Raw genomic sequence first — 17,104 nt, forward strand, 5'->3', positions numbered from 1 at the left:
AAATATGTTTGAGAGTGATTTTTTCAACTCTTATTTAGCAAAAATGTTTGTTGGGCGTTCTCCAGATCTTGTTGCACCTGATCAAGCCACCTCGCTCGCTGTGCTTCCCGCCTACTTGAGCCAACCGGATTCGACGCGAACACCATCTTTGCATGATTGTTGTCCGGTAGTCTTGCAACATGCCCTCCCCAGCGCATCCTTCCGGCTTTCGCAACCTTCTGGATACTGGGTTCGCCGTAAAGCCTAGCGAGCTCGTGGTTCATTATCCACCGCCACACACCGTTCTCCTGCACTCCGCCAAAAATCGTCCTAAGCACCCTTCGTTCGAACACTCCAAGTGCTTGCAGGTCCTCTTCCAGCATGGTCCATGCTTCATGTCCATAGAGGACCACCGGTCTTATAAGCGTTTTGTACATGGTACATTTGGTGCGAGGGTGAATCTTTCTCGATCGCAGCTTCTTCTAGAGCCCATAGTAGGCGCGACTTCGATTAATGATGCGTCTCCGTATTTCACGACTAACGTTGTTATCAGCCGTTAACGGTCAATCATCGCAATCATCGTCATCATTGAATCTTCAAAAGCAGTTTTTCTGTTCAAAACAGAAAATTATTCGATGAAAATGTGTTCACTGTGTTTCGCTTGGAGAATAGAATACAATGAACATATTTCCGAGTAAAAATTCTTTATTTTGTACGAAAAAACTGCTTTTGAAAATTCCGAAATCAATGACGGATCCTGCCCCCTTAACAAGGATCCAAGGTAGACGAAATCATCAACCACCTCAAAAGTATCCCCGCCTATCGTAACACTGCTTCCCAGGCGAGCTCTGTCGCGCTCGGTTCCGCCTATCAGCATGTACTTTGTTTTTGACGCATTCACCACCAGGCCGACTTTTGTCGCTTCACGTTTCAGGCGGGTGTACAGGTCTACCACCGTTCCAAATGTTCTGCCGACAATATCCATATCATCCGCGAAGCAAACAAATTGGCTGGATCTTGTGAAAATCGTACCTCGGTTTTTGAACCCGGCTCTCCGTATGACACCTTCTAGCGCGATGTTGAACAGCAGGCACGAAAGTCCATCACCCTGTCGAAGTCCCCGGCGGGACTCGAACGAACTGGAATGTTCACCCGAAATCTTCACACTATTCTGCACACCGTCCATCGTTGCTCTTATAAGTCTTGTGAGCTTCCCGGGAAAGCTGTACTCGTCCATGATTTTACATAGCTCTTCGCGGTCGATGCTATCATAAGCCGCTTTGAAATCGATGAACAGGTGATGCGTTGGGACTTGGTATTCACGGCATTTCTGGAGGATTTGCCGTATAGGGAAGATTGGGTCCGTTGTCGAGCGGCCGTTGATGAAACCAGCTTGATAACTTCCCACAAACTCATTTGTTATTGATGATCGACGACGCAATATAATCTGAGATAGCACTTTGTAGGCGGTATTCAGAATAGTGATCGCACGATAGTTTTCACATTCCAGCTTGTCGCCCTTTTTGTAGATAGGGCATATGACCCCTTGCTTCCACTCCTCTGGCAGCTGTTCCGTTTCCCAGATTCTGACAATCAGCCGATGCAGACAGGCGGCCCATTTTGATGAGTTCAGCTCCAATCCATCCTTACCAGCGGCCTTGTTATTCTTGAACTGGTTGATGGCATCCTTAACTTCCCGCAATGTGAGGGCAGGTTGGTTTCCTTCATCCGCCGTGCTAACGTAGTCACTTCCTCCGCTGTCGTGACCCTCGGCGCCTGTGTTCTCCGTGCCATTCAGGTGTCCATCATAGTGCTGCTTCCACCTTTCAATCACTTCACGTCCGTCCGTCAAGATGCTTCCGTACTTATCCCTACATATTTCGGCTCGCGGCACGAAGCCTTTTCGGGATGCGTTAAGCTTCTCGTAGAACTTTCGCGTTTCTTGTGAACGATGCAGCTGTTCCATTTCTTCACATTCCGCTTCTTCCAGGCGGCGCTTTTTGTCCCGGAATAGGCGGGTTTGCTGCTTTCGTTTTCTTTTATATCGCTCCACGTTTTGTCGCATTCCTTGCTGCAGCATTGTAGCACGCGTTGCATCCTTCTCCTCCAAAACCTGAATTCTTCGTCGAATCAATAGTTACATGTCCTCCTTTCCACGTACTCGACGATGCTCTCGGCTGCGTTGTTGATGGCTGCTTTTATGTTGCTCCAGCAGAGGGGCTTCGTCAAGCTCGCCCTCTTCCGGCAACGCTACCTCGATTTGATGACGGATAGCTTTTAGCGCAGTTTCACCATCACTAGATAGTGATCAGAGTCAATGTTAGCGCCACGATAGGTTCTGAAGTCAGTTATATCGGAGAAGTGCCGTCTATCGATCAAAACGTGGTCGATTTGTGATTCCGTCTGCAGTGGTGATCTCCAGGTGTATCGATACGGGAGGCTGTGCTGGAAGTAGGTGCTGCGAATGGCCATGTTCTTGGAGGCGGCAACATCTATCAGTCGTAGGTCGTTCTTGTTTGTCAGCCGGTGGGCGCTGAACTTTCCAATCGTCGGTCTGAACTCCTCCTCCTGGCCCTGAGCGTTCAAATCTCCTATGATGATCTTGACGACATGGCTTGGGCAGCGGTCGTACTCGTGTTCGAGCTGCGCGTAAGATGCGTCCTTGTCATCATCAGTGCTTCCGGAGTGAGGGCTATGCACGTTTATGATGCTGAAGTTGAAGAACCGGCCTTTGAGCCTCAACTTGCACATTATTTCGTTGATCGGCCACCACCCGATCACGCGCCTTTGCATATCACCCATCACTATAAAAGCTGTTCCCAGCTCACGTGTGTTGCCGCAGCTCTGGTAGATGGTATGATTACCTCTAAACGTTTGCACCATCGAACCTGTCCAGCACACCTCCTGCAGCGCTACGATGTCCAAACCGCGGATCTTCAGTACATCGGAGAGTATGCGTGTGCTTCCGATGAAGTTGAGAGATTTGCAGTTCCACGTACCGAGTTTCCAATCGCTAGTCCATTTCCGTCGCTGTGGTCTTTGCCGATTGTCCCGGTCCGTATTCTCTCGTTTATGTTCCTGTGTTGATGTATTTTTACGGCTGGCTTGCAGGGCCTGACACCAACCCCCTAGATTTCCGGAGGACCATTCCCCTTAAATATTCGGAGGGCCATAGTGCGCAGTTCAGCTTAGAGTCCTTCTCTGGCACTCGGACGATGATCAGCCGCCCCTGACATGGGGAACAGACGCTGTTGTGAGCCGCTTCTAACATGGAGTACAGATGCTCAAGGTTTGCAGAAGCAAGAGCAAAAGCAAAACCCCCCTTCCCTGTCAGCATACGACCAAAGTTCCCACCGGGGGTTGGTTAGCCAATCTTCCCCAAGGTTACTCGTACCCCAGCCAGTACCACGAGGAGGTAGGGATAGGAGTTGCTGGGCAAGAGGCTAAGGACCACACAATGGGGTCTATTTTATTCTTGTAGGTACGCGAGGTACCAATGGTACGCCATGCCCAGCAATTTACCGTGTCGTTCAGTTAAATGTTCAGTTAAAAAATTAAAATCAGAGGGATACATTTTCCTAGAAGTAGGTGCTTTTTCTGATGATTTTCTGATGGGATTTTCCATTGATGAAGCGGCGGAATAGAAGCCAACTACGGCGAAGGGATGTTCCCATTTGATTTGAAATAATTAGAACGATTACGAAACGAGGAGAAGCTTAAACTATCTGCTACAATATTTGCAAACGATTTTCCTTGGGTAAATCCATTCAATTCCACACTTTTTGGTATCTTAAACCTCCGCAAATCATGCGTTTTACATCCATTCAGCAATGTAAAGTGCCATAACCCCATTTTTGGCAGCCGGCGGCACTTTGTGGGGTTCCGAAAATTTCCTCCAGATTTCTGGAAATGTTCCCATACCACACGGACATCGAACATAAAGTATTGCTTTTTCTAAAGGTTCAATATTATTTAGATCCCTTTTGTTGAAGTGAACTAAATAATATTCTTGAGATAGCACTTCCCGACGAATGCTAGATTGGGGTATCTTTTTCATAATGATTACTTGGAATGAGGAAAATCATAGTACAGTCATCTCTCCCTTATCGATATTGAAGGGACCATCGAGTTAGGGGAGGTATCGACTTACAGAACACAAAATCAGTGCAACTGCGTCCCAAGGGACCATCGAGTTAGCCATGAAAACCAACTTTTACTATGGTTCTCTAATTCGTATCGAGATACGGAATATCGAGTAAGGGAGAGTTAACTGTAAATCATTTATTCCATTTTGATATCTTCAGGTAACTTATAGTCACATGAAAGACCTTGCAAGAAGATCCTTCAGTTTGTTCTTCATAAGTAAAAAATGTGCTTCTCTCTCCAAGATGTTTGGGAAGAAGTTCGCGATCTTTAAGAGTTTCCGGCAAAGCGCGACAGTCTCCTTCTTTTGTGATTTGGAAGGAAACCTTGATTCCCTAATGAAGTTCAAGATCTCCTATACCGAAATACCCCAAATTCGGAAACAACTAACCACGATAGGCGGCACTCTTTGTTTCCTTACTTGAATTGAATCAATGAGCCTGGGCTAGAACTTGCTTCGATTTGATGTTCAGAAAATTTGTCCAAAGCTGTAGCAACCACTTTTAGTGAATAAACGAAGGAAGACGTGACCTTCTAAGAGGTTTTTTTCCAATACGGTGTCCAAGAAGGATTCCCATCGCTAGCTTTCGCTATCAGGTCCAACGAAAAATCGGAAGCACGGGTCCAAACAAGGATCTTAAAGGGATCAATAGTAGAAAAAATAATACTGCTTTTGTAGCACTGTCGATTTTTCTTTGTTTGAGTAAGTTTTTCCATAGTAAATCCCATATACATTATGAAGGGCTGGTTACTAACTTTTGTAACTGACTGAAGATGACACTTTCCTTACATGAGTAAAATCAAGATAAAACTTAAGTATTCCCTTCATCAATTTCCAGTAATAATGGCGAAAGTAACAGCAAAGGACACGAAGCCCGACAACGCAAACCTGAAAAGCAACCCAAACCACAGCCCGAACAGCAACGACGTGGTAAAGTTCACACTAAGCGTCCAAAAGGTGTTCAAAAGAAGCCCCAGTCCAAACAGCCCGCTAGCGCTGTCCCTGAGAAGATCAACCCACGTAACGCTCGTCGTGGAAGTGAAAGATCTCGAATGCCGTTGCCCAAGAATCAAAGTGAATAAGTAGGTTTCGATGCGCCCAGCAGTACTTTCCCATCAATGATGGACACTAATATCCCATTTATTTCAATTGCAGATCCTATCTGATCCTTGGTCGGGACACGGAGGGACCACCAGGAGCGCTTGGAATTGGACCCCGATCAATCGTCATTGAGTGGCGTGACGAATGGCATAGGCGGCTAAGGAAATTTCAACGACAGGCGGCACGTACATGCCACTGATCAGTCTCGTTTCAGCTTCCGTTACTTGCTATAAAGGTACCAGAGCAACGAATCCACAGTGGCGAGATTTTAACAATAGTCCATTAAGATATATATCCATTGGCCAGTGTGATAAATTATTACTAAATTATGTGAAATTCGATCCTCTCGGTTTAATATATACGTATATTTGAAGGACCGCTATCGCTATCATACTGTTCGATTTTCTGTAGACCGCTGCAAATGCTAATGATTCTTGATATATTCGTAGAGATTATATGTGAAGAATTTATGCATCAATTCAGTTTTCCCACGTTTACCACACTGTACAAGTTTCCATTGCATCGGTGTAACATATGGTGCAAGAGATCTATGGCAGCAGCAACGTTGGAGAACACATTCGCTTGTACATCATTACCATTAGACGATCGTTACTTTTACCACTAGATATAAGTTAGTGCCCTATTATTAACTATTTATGTCATTTGTTGATCGTTGAAGTTTCCTTAGACCTTAGATGCCGTGTTCTAGAGCTCTCCTTAAAAGTCATCAAGCGTCGCCATATCACTACATAATCAGTATTTTTACCAGTTAAGAAGTTTGTGTGATTATTATAATACTTCAAATTCAAACTAAAACTCATTTTCTAGCAATAAGATATATGATAAGAACTATGTGAAAGAAATAAATGAATAATTTTGCTGAAATACATTCTCATCCGTTGTTGGATTACTAAGTTTTACATTTTTGTTGAGATTATTTCACATGTTGCGGAAAAACTCTGCTCTGGAAAAAAAAACATTGTTACATACTGGTGATTTTTGTTCATATCGTTTATTCAGCCAAAAATATATCACAGGAAAAAGACATTCAAATCCAAACTCACAAAATTGTCAAAGAAATAAATCGAATACATATTTGAAATAGTAACACAAGCTGCAACATAGCGTATCTAAAACTTATCTTGATCTAGCGAAGCTCTTTAAAACTTAAGAAAATGCAGTGTATTCAGAGCAGCATCTTTCACATGAATTTGTCATATGTAGCTGAACTGCATTGATTTTGTTCGCAATTCGTGCATTTTGGAAGGTCATATATGGTTGCATAAGTTCTTAGCAGCGCTTTAAATGAAACAAGATTGTATGATAATTTAGTTTGGATGTCTAATAGCCTCTCTATGACATTTAGGATGCTGTTGTCCCTTATGCGCCATACGATTCAATAAAAAGTTTTGGAAATATTTAACATAATTTGTTTAGTCTCTTTTTCAACAATACTTCTTCTTCTTTCTGGCGTTACGTCCCCACTGGGACAGAGCCTGCTTCCCAGCTTAGTGTTTTTATGAGCACTTCCACAGTTATTCACTGAGAGCTAACTATGCCAATGACCATTTTTGCATGTGTATATCGTGTGGCAGGTACGATGATACTCTATGCCCTGAGAAGTCGAGAAAATTTCCAACCCGAAAAGATCCTCGACCGGTGGGATTCTAAGCCACGACCCTCAGCTTGGTCTTGCTGAATAGCTGCGCGTTTACAGCTACGGCTATCTGGGCCCCTTGAGTGACTTAAAACTGTAATGAAAACGCTTTAAAAGGTATTGAATTCAACATTTCAACCACAAATCATTACCCTAGTCATATAGCTAATTAGCATCCATGTTTATTTATTGAAGAAATGTGGTTATAACCATTATCGCTGATGAACCTTTAAATTCTCAATAACAGGTATTATTCCCCATCCCAAGAAACTAGTTTTTTTATAAGCCATATCATAAACCACGACGAAATGCTGAATTGAATGCTTTTACATAATATTTTATATAGTCTTGAAAAGTACCAAGGCACAAACAAAAGTGAACAAAGGTCTAAATACCCCTATTCTCGTTCACGTTCGAAAACCGTCTTGCATTCACGTTTACACCAGCAAATCAAATAGGTCATGGATTCGAATGAATAGGATTCGATCGAAAGTTGGATCCGCCGTTAAGAATGAGGGTTAAAGTCTCTATCTATGCAAAAGTTTCTAAAGTCCATTTTTCCTTTTTCGCATTGTAATGAATCTTGATGTAAATTATTGAGATTCTAGAGATAACCACGCGACGCGACTGTTCCATACGTTCATAAATTCCACGTGGAAAACCTTCAGGAATTCTTCTAGTGATTCATTCAAAGCTTTCTTCAGGAATGCGTACAAAAACTCAAAAAATGTTAAAAAAGTTTCCTCAAGCAATTATTCCAATAATTTGCCTTGAAATCCTCCAAATAATTTCTCAAAATATGCTAAGAGGAATTCTTTCAAAATATGCTCCCCAAAGACCTTCGGCAGTTCAATGATGATTACAACTTTCCCAGAAATTCTTACAGAATTTCCAAGAAAAATTCTTTATGAAATGTTTGAGAATGAACTGAAATGAGATGATTTGAAATTATTTCTACACAAATTGTTCCAGGAAAATTAACAAAGGTTTATTTTACGATTGAACTCCTAACTTCCTTTCCCGATCAGACTAGAAAGCCGCGTAGTATCGGTAGCGGTAGTTTCAATTGGCTAAGAATTAACACTACGGGCTGCCTGTTCCGGTGGTAAAAGTCCACCTCACAGGTGACCCCTAATTCATACGGCTTTAAGCTTACCGTGCCTAAGAATGAATGCTCAGGGGGTCCTAATGAATAAAACCTAACCTCAAACGGAGCCTATGGAGTACCAGGGCGCCCTCTGCAGTATTGTACCCTTCCTGTGCTACCCGGAGCAATGGTGCAGGCGACCTTGTGTTTCTCCGAGATAATCGGCTGCCCTTCGTTAGTCTCAAGCATGAGGCTAAATAAGGGTGGGATTATTAATATGTCGTAATTTAGTTCAAATTTTTAACCTTTATGGTTCCGCATTATGCATTTTACCCAGTGTATGTTGTGCTTTTCGCCTTTGGCGACTTTTAAGTGATACCGATCTGTTTCTTTTCGTGCTGAGATTGCATAAAGCTTAATCCTGCTTAGTTTGGGTAGCGGCTACAGTTAGGATAGCTTAGATCAATCTTTAGCATAAAATATCAGCAACGATCAATCTTTGTACACTCATGCAAAATGGTACTGCTCAAGTGGCGCTAGTTCAAAAACCTTACTTTCGTAAGGGAAACTATTATCTAGGTAACCTTGTAGACCCAGTTTTTGCAACTTTCATAAACATAAAATGGCAAACTCGCGAGCCAGGCCACGTGCATGCATGCTCGTAAACAGCGCAATCGTTGCTACACTCATTTCTGAGTTAACTACCAGAGATGTAGGGTCGATGTACCAATAGCCGCATAGCTAAGAACAAATATTCATATAAAATCGAAAAATAACGTTATCGTTATTATTTTTACATCATCTGAAAGCTTTTCATCTTGGTTTTGTGGGAAAATATAAAAACTAAGAAAACTAATATGTTTGTATTTATTATCGCTTGTGCCACAATAGGAATACATGTGCCTGTAGTAGCACTATTTCTAATTTCTGTTCCTATAGTAGCACTAGCATCACGGCGTTGGCAAAATACTAATCAAAACCGTACTTTTACAAAGCCTTTATATTTTTCCTTCAAAGTATGGGTCAAAAGCTTTCGTTTGATGTAAAAAAAAAGTTTTTAATTTATTAATTATTTCGTATAATAAAAAATAGTATCTCTCAGTAGTGCTACTATAGGAACAAAATGTTTACTATAGGCGCAAGGGAGCTCAAATTTTAAGCAAAACTAATTATTTCGATCATTTTTTGAACAAAATCAAGCCTTGTGTCAACGGATGGAATATTTTAAAACCTTCCGATTATGAATATATAACCTAATTACTGACCTTCATGTTAAAAAATATTTTGAAAAGATTTATAGCAAAATGGCCGTGAAAAGCCACTAGTGCGACTACAAGGGACTGTCCACTAAGGGAACACTGACCCTATGTGCTGTCACAATTGATATTTCTGTTGGTGACCTCCATAGGAAATACGTTTTTCGTTTTGTGGTGTATTTACCACATGATGAATCATCCCCAACGAATGATTTCAAACGAGTTGTCGTACACTGCCTATGAAAAGGCCTTCTACTGAATATGGGCAATGATGCTAATACTTATCACATCATCTGGAGTAGCTCAGATATCAGTTTGAGAAGCTCCAGTCTGATGGAATGCTTAAGTATTCAAATCTTGGATTACTCATTATAGTAAATCGCCCAACCTTCATGGTATATGCTAGAGAAGAAGTGTTAGACATAACGCTCTGCTCAAACAGAATCAGTCACCTGTTGACAAATTGGCATGTATCAGATGATGAATCATTAACTGGTCATCTCTAAATCTTCTATGAAAATGCATGACTGCGCAGACTTAGCATTTTTATACTCCAAAAAATGGGAATTGGTTGTGACCAAATTCCTTGGATTCTCACCGTCCATTGAACATCTTAGTGATTTGGATGTTTTCACTTCTGGTGAATTGGGACACAATTTCCTTGCTCCAAGTGATCTCACAATCGCTTGTCACTATGCTTATAGCATTTTTTTTCACACAACTCCCTTTACGGGAAGAGTGCACGTCTGGCTATTTGTAAAGGAATGTGTCCGATAGTGTGGCTGCTTTAAAAGCTCATGCTTCGGCCAACTCAGGGTCTAAGCTTATTACCGCATGTCGAACCCAATTTGAGGAACTGAATTCAGTGAACTCTGTAAATCTTGTATAGCCAGGACCCGCTTTTCTTCCACTGCTGAGAATGAATTGGGTAATGAATTAGCTCGCAATGGAGCATCGCATGACTTCATAGGCTCTCAGGCAGTTATTTCAATTTCGAAGTGCTGGGTGAAACTTCAGGAATTCTTGGGCGGCAACTCAGCACAAGCAATATTGGAATAATTTTGAGTCATGTCTTCAAACAAAGTTGTACATTACTGAGCCATCCCCAAAGGTGGCTAAGTATTTAACAAATCTGTCAAAGCAGAATAGGGTAATGACTGTTTATTTTGTTCTCAAACGCTAACAGTTGGCGCCAGCGGCAAAAATTACAGACAACAACCTTTCGAGCATTCAGTTTATCTTACCGGCCGCCGAGCGGCGACACTGATGTTTGTATTCCTCTCACTGATCGCGCAACGCTGGATTCTCAAATTTCTCAAACTTTCAACACAAGCGCATGGAAGAATGGTAGTCGGAGAACTGTAATGGAAAATAACGCAAAACGTTAAATTGCTTGCAATTAGGAAACTGGATCAAAAAAGTAGTGATTAGAAATCAAGTGTAAAGTGAATACATAACTTTTTGTGTTTAGTTCATCTTCCGTGGTGCTTTCTTTGCTTCAGGATTTCGTTTTTACTACCACTGAAAAAGAGCCATCTATTGGCTTTTCAGTTTTGAATGTCGCCCTATTGCAGTCTCTTGGTTACAACCTTGACTGGCCACTGCCGACTCAACTATCACATGGCAAATATTCAGCGAATAATTCCGAACATGGAACTTCTTGTCACCTGATATGTAACTGTTCAGTTTTCGCGTAATTGCGATTCCAATTACTTGTTAAATACTTATTAAGTGAAACTGATTTTAGAAATTTGATACACGCCTTCTGTTATTCTTAACCCGCTATGGTAATGAGTTATAGGCTCTATGCGCTCATGCGTTTACAGTGCCCTTTTCAGGGCGCTGTTTGAACCCATTGTGGTATGGAGCTACATGCTCTCATTTCGCTTATGCGTTTTTCCCTCTTCAAGGGACCCCATTCCTATTTCCTCCCTTTCCCTTCCCTTTCCTCTCCCATCGGGTAGATGATGAAATAGGCTCAAATATGGCGATGGCACAAATTTCCCAAATGGCGGGGAACATGCCTCTAGAGCCGGCCTTCTGATGCTTGATACTATGTTTTTTCTGCATTTCCTCATTTTCGTATTCGAACGCTTGAATCTTTAAATAAAGGGGGAGATCCCCTAGTACCGGACAAAGTCGGAAAATTGAGAAAATATGGTCCAATCAAGATGGTGTATTAGAAGAGAAGAAAGCTATTACGAAGAGTAATGTTTGCGTAGAATAACACATCCTTGAAATATGCATGCCTTTTTGATAAATTAGAGATGTTTGAAAATCGATGCAAAATTGACGTATCGCCTTATTTTAAATATGGCATAAGAGTTTGGATCACCCAAGCATCAACGAATATAATCATTGTTTAAAAGTATGAATTCATTTTGTACCATATTTAAATTGAATGTGTACAAACTACAATTTTGGTCAAGCACCTCCTGTCCCCATTTTCCGAAATCTTGATTTGTTACATGAAATCTTTGTAACATAAGCATCAGTGTCTCCAAATATATTCATTTTTCATGGCTTCCGTCGATCATGGTATCAAACATACAATAAAAATAAGAAGAATAAGTAAGGTACCGTGGGGTAAGTGGAAACAGATAAAAGAATAGTCAATTTCATTGTTCTGTACAGCTAACGTGAATAATGCAATTTAAACTTTTTTTTCTGTGGATAACAAATGAGGGACTCATATACATCAAATCGTTATTTTTGTTTTGATTTTTCTGATTGTTATGTATTGAGTATGAGCGAGTAAATCTAAAGAGTTAATCTTACTCGGCACTAAAGATTTGAGCATTATAGCAAAATAAATCACTTTAAATAACGAGCACTACGGAACGAATTATCGCAGACGTGTTTTCAATCTTTTTTTTTGTTTTGTTTACGTTGGAATAAATCCGGCAAGATCGATTTATTTCCATAAATCATAAAACGTTATGATAATATAATTTTCAAGATGATGCGACTTTCATCCAGAGCTGATGGCCCCAAAATAACTACCAATTACAGTGACCCCACGCAGTTGAATCGCCCACAATTTATGAATCAGCAGACTCCAAAAGACAAAATTATTATCAAACTTGTCACAAAACATCACAGAATTATTTTTACTGATAAGAAACTAAGTGTAAAAGTAATTCTGTGATGTTTTGTGACAAGTTTGACAATAATTTTGTCTTTTGAAATCAGCTGATTCATAAATTGTGGGTGATTCAACTGCGTGGGGTCACTGTATGCTATTTTGCATTATTTGTGTGGCATAACTATACATTTCATAGCTTCTTTTAAAGTTGGCCAACTAGTTAGGCGGTATTATGGGCGTTTATTCACAGCATCCTGGAAGTAATTCGTAAAACTAAAATTCTTACTTAGGTTATGACGTTCTATACCTCAGGGATTCTGAGAATTTGAAAGAATAATTACTTTCGCAAAGTTGCTCATTCAAGGGCTATAGGTTGCATGTCTAACTAATTCAACAAACCGTCACTAGCGCTGGTGAGCATCAAATATTTCAAAGTTATATATCTCAAGTTTAAGTTATGTTAGAAGACTAGTCTCTTTGACAAATTTGTTCATTTGTTTAAAGGCTGCAAATTGCTTGTTTAGTTGATTCCATATTGTGCCAGTAGGAGGAGCTAGTGAGCATTTAAATTAAAAATTCATATATTTCAGAATGCAATCAAATAGCAGGCTGTTGTTTTTAGTTATGTTGCTAGTTAAGCCAAGAGCAATAATTAGCATACATGATTAGTAAGGAATGGACCTATGCACGGGTTTATTATTTGACGTTTTAGCGGTGCCGTGTTATTTATGTGGCCATGGAAACCAGTGAATCCGGCACCGCTCAAACGTCAAATTAGTGAACTCGCGCATCAGTCCATAGTGTCACTAGGTGGCATGTATGAGCATCAAATATTTCAAACCCATTTACCTAATCTAATCTAATCTAAGCGCTTGCACAGCCAATATTGCAAAGCATCCTGGAAATAGCTCAATTTTTTCAGGTATTTTCTTGTCAGTATTAATATTTGCAGAACATCAACGATATCATACAAATATTAAAATGGCTAGGCCCACTGTGCAGACTTTGGGGTTGAAGATGATGGAAAAAGTCATGACGATTAGGTTATTCACGCATGAATAATTTGATAGACAAACAATTCTCAATTTTAAGAAGGAAGAAACGGGGACAACCGTACCAACCGTTTCGATTCAGGGTTATAGGTAAAATCGTTGGAAGTGGCGTTGCTAAGAAAGTTAGTGCATACTTCATTGTTGTTCTCCTGGGTTAATGCAAAAATAAAATTGAAATAACAAGAATATGAATACATTGTTAAACTCACTAAAAATGAGATCATGTATGCTATTTGTACAAAAATGATAATACTGAGTATTAAAAACGATCTCACCAGATTTCAGTAGCACACCAACGTTTGATGGTTTCGCACTTCATGATCATAGATCCCGCTTTTACCGCCAATTATTGCATGTTACGCTTGAGGCAATTGACTGGAGTTTTTCGGTATTTGAAATATTGCATTTTCCATATCTGGGAGCCTTGGGTTATTGGCGAATTGTTCCGTCTGCTGTATATGTAACGGGTACCAAGACTGATTGTTGGTATATCCACAAGCCAAGGTCACTTCCTCCGTCTGAACTTGGGCTCACACATTGACGCCGTTTTCGGAAACAACAGCAACACTATGCTTGAAACGACAGCACATCCACAGTGTTTCAGTACTTTCCACCGAACGTTCTTTTCTGTTTTACTTCCGCAACAACGAATGTTCCAAATTATCGTAGCAGAGAAAAAAAGGAGGAAAACAACTCTGTACCACACCACCTTTTTTTGGCTTGGGCTTCGACTACGATGCCCCCCTAGAACTACCTCATCATGGTATGAGCCATTTTACGAGACGTTTCGGAACAGCTGATCGCCGCAACGGCGTCAATTGACAGGAGACCTGGGATTAAATCCAGCGTGATTTTCAATAACGCCTCATCTTACCGAACGAGGACATGGAGAAAATGACAAAAATGAGATCCAAAAATGTTCGTTACTGCAACATTACACCTAGTTATTGTATCAGCTACCTCTTTGTTACCCATATTGCACATAAAAAAGCACTTTTGTGATCAGAAATATTTTAATATTTTTTCTCCATTTAAGTTTTCGCCTGGATGAAAAGCTACGCTAGAAATGCGCACAGTCATCAACCATCATCAGCGCGAAAACTGACGCCGATGATTGAAAAATCCCAGGTCTCCTGTCATTTGACCAGGCTTCGTAAAATGGCTTATTATACTTCAGGGGGCTAAGGGCTTGTTGATGCCTCTACACCTTTTCGCCATCTCTTGCTCTATAAGCCATTTTACGAAGCCTGGTCAAATGACAGGAGACCTGGGATTTTTCAATCATCGTCGTCAGTTTTCGCGATGATGATGGTTGATGACTGTGCGCATCTCTAGCGTAGCTTTTCATCCAGTCGAAAACTTAAATGGAGAAAAATTATTAAAATATTTCTGATCACAAAAGTGCTTTTTTATGTGCAATATGGGTAAAAGCTGATACAATAACTAGGTGTAATGTTGCAGTAACGAACATTTTTGAATCTCATTTTTGTCATTTTCTCCATGTCCACGTTTGGTAAGATGAGGCGTTGTTGAAAATCACACTGGATTTAATCCCAGGTCTCCTGTCAATTGACGCCGTTGCGGCGATCAGCTGTTCCGAAACGTCTCGTAAAATGGCTCATTCGATTTGGCTGCAATTTGTCTTGTCTCTTCAACGTCACTCACATTTTGAGGCCGGCCACACGCCTGGGCCATGTGAAACTTTTTTCGATAGGTGCTACTGTGTTTGTTGGTGAAGTAATGAGCAATGAAACACTAGAAATTTGTCACATGCAACAGTGTCTTCCAAATATTCTCAATATTGCCATGTTTTTCCGGCACGCCAGGAGCAACAGCAAGCAGCATTTTTAAGGCCAGTATCCTCACATGGCCTTGAGTCCCGGTGAGTTCGGAATTATGCTCGATAATCGACAGGGTAACCTTAAAGGACCGTCCTCCATCATCGACACCAATTTTGCAGAACGAACTGCCCAGGTCAACCCCCCTTTTGGGCGTAGCAAAGTGAAGAAATTCCTTGACTGACCGGGCAATAAATACCGACCTCCCCCCCTCCCCCCTTTGAAATGACGTCTCTTCTTAAGGTGAAACTTCTTTGAATCCACTAATAACTGTATAAAAGTAGTGGTACACAAAAAATATTCTCCTATTTGTTGGTAATAGTGAAATTATAATTGATAAGACGTTGTTGCCAGTAATCGCTACTTCAATTTGAGTCTTTTCCCCTTCGACTAAATAAGATTGCTTGATGTCATACGTAACCATCAATCTATCTGACAGCCCTGCAAGCGAGCAGCCGGCGTAAAATTAGAAAAATAAAAAAAAGCGAAATGCTGTGATCGAGTGATTGTTTTTAGCACGGTTTGGTGAAATATTATGTTGTTTTCATCAGAAATCAACTAGTAATTGATCTTTAATTATCAAGTAGTGAAAGTAAACTGTGTTAGAAGTTCTACGTTTAGCGAAAGTGATAAAATTCGGCGAAAAGTGTTCTTCGTTCGCAGGCGGATAAGTGTAAACAATTGTAGCAAAGTTAAACGTCCGTGTTGAAAATTAGCACGGTTCGTGGAATTTCCACCAGCTACTAGTGTTAAAACTACGGAAATTGTAAGGTAATAGTGTTCTGATGTTTCGTTAGAAATTTGAGAGTGGATTTAGTACAGGTAAGTGAAAATTTTTGAGAAATAATGTGGACTTCCAGAAATGTGTTTGTATATGTGAGGAAGCCATCTTCACTGCCATGACAGGGATTCCTTCCTATATGTCCTTAACTGCGTACTGCGATCAGAAAAATATGATTTTCTCAAGGATTTTCTGGACCATTTCTGGGTAGAAATTTTCCACGCATCGATATAGGGGATTCCTTTTCTTGTCAGTAGCAAACCAGCATTAGAACTAAGATTAAATCAGCTCTTTTAACCAGAGTTGCTCGCTGTCACTATCAAGGCTTAAAATTTGATGACGACTGGCCAACTGCGATACAACGATACAGATCATTCTGTTTATTGATGTGTGCATTTGAAACGCAAATATCAAATGCGGGAACACCAAACGCGGTAAAATTTTTCACAAGGAAGGCGAAATCAAAATTTGATTTTCTTAAGTTTAAAGTTAAGTTTGATCTTAAATTATTTTAATAAAACGGCAACTTATCAGTGCGATATTTTTGACAGTACTGTGGATGAATGGCAACTATTTGTTGGTCACCGCTTGAGTCACCGAGAAACATTAATAGCTTGTATAATTACCACGTGATTATGATCTAGAGGGCGGTGTCACTCACTGCTGTTGGTTTTCAAATGAAAATGATATTGATAGCTCGAGAGTGATATTGTTAGTTTTTTAACAATCGGCCATCAGTTGATATGACTGTGCAATTCTGCTTTTTACATGATTGCAGTCTTCATACAAATGCTTCGTTTCTATTACATGGCTTAATACAATACTTTTCTAGACCATCGAAATAGTTGTTTATGCAACATGTTGCAAAATGATATTTTTTTCAGCACAAGTCATACATTTATCTAACAAGGCTTGCTGAAAGAGAAGGACGCAAGAGCCGTATAACGTTTAGTTCAAAGCAGTGCTCTCTAACAGATAGCGTTATTGTACCATTCTTTGAGGGAAAATTAAATTCAAACGTAATATTTCAAGACAGTTTCCCAGCGTAACATTCTCTGAAACCTGGAGAAGAGAGAAGAACAGAAATAAAACAGCAAAAGAGAGAGTTCCAACGAAAACAAAAT

At 40.5% G+C, this 17,104-nt stretch overlaps 1 protein-coding gene across 2 annotated transcripts in view; it reads left to right on the top strand.

The window, feature by feature from the left end:
* LOC5576881 (netrin-B) overlaps positions 1-6,113 on the top strand; it is a 275,274-nt gene extending 269,161 nt beyond the window's left edge. For both annotated transcript variants that reach the window (XM_021847767.1, XM_021847759.1), the window contains 2 exons: positions 4,962-5,205; positions 5,279-6,113. In XM_021847767.1, coding sequence (XP_021703459.1) covers positions 4,962-5,205 — 244 coding nt within the window. In that variant the 3' untranslated portion in view covers positions 5,279-6,113. The remainder of the gene's footprint in view (positions 1-4,961; positions 5,206-5,278) is intronic.
* The last annotated feature ends 10,991 nt before the right edge of the window (positions 6,114-17,104 follow it).

Source organism: Aedes aegypti, chromosome 1, assembly GCF_002204515.2.
Source record: "Aedes aegypti strain LVP_AGWG chromosome 1, AaegL5.0 Primary Assembly, whole genome shotgun sequence".
In the NCBI taxonomy this organism is placed as follows: Eukaryota; Metazoa; Arthropoda; class Insecta; order Diptera; family Culicidae; genus Aedes; species Aedes aegypti.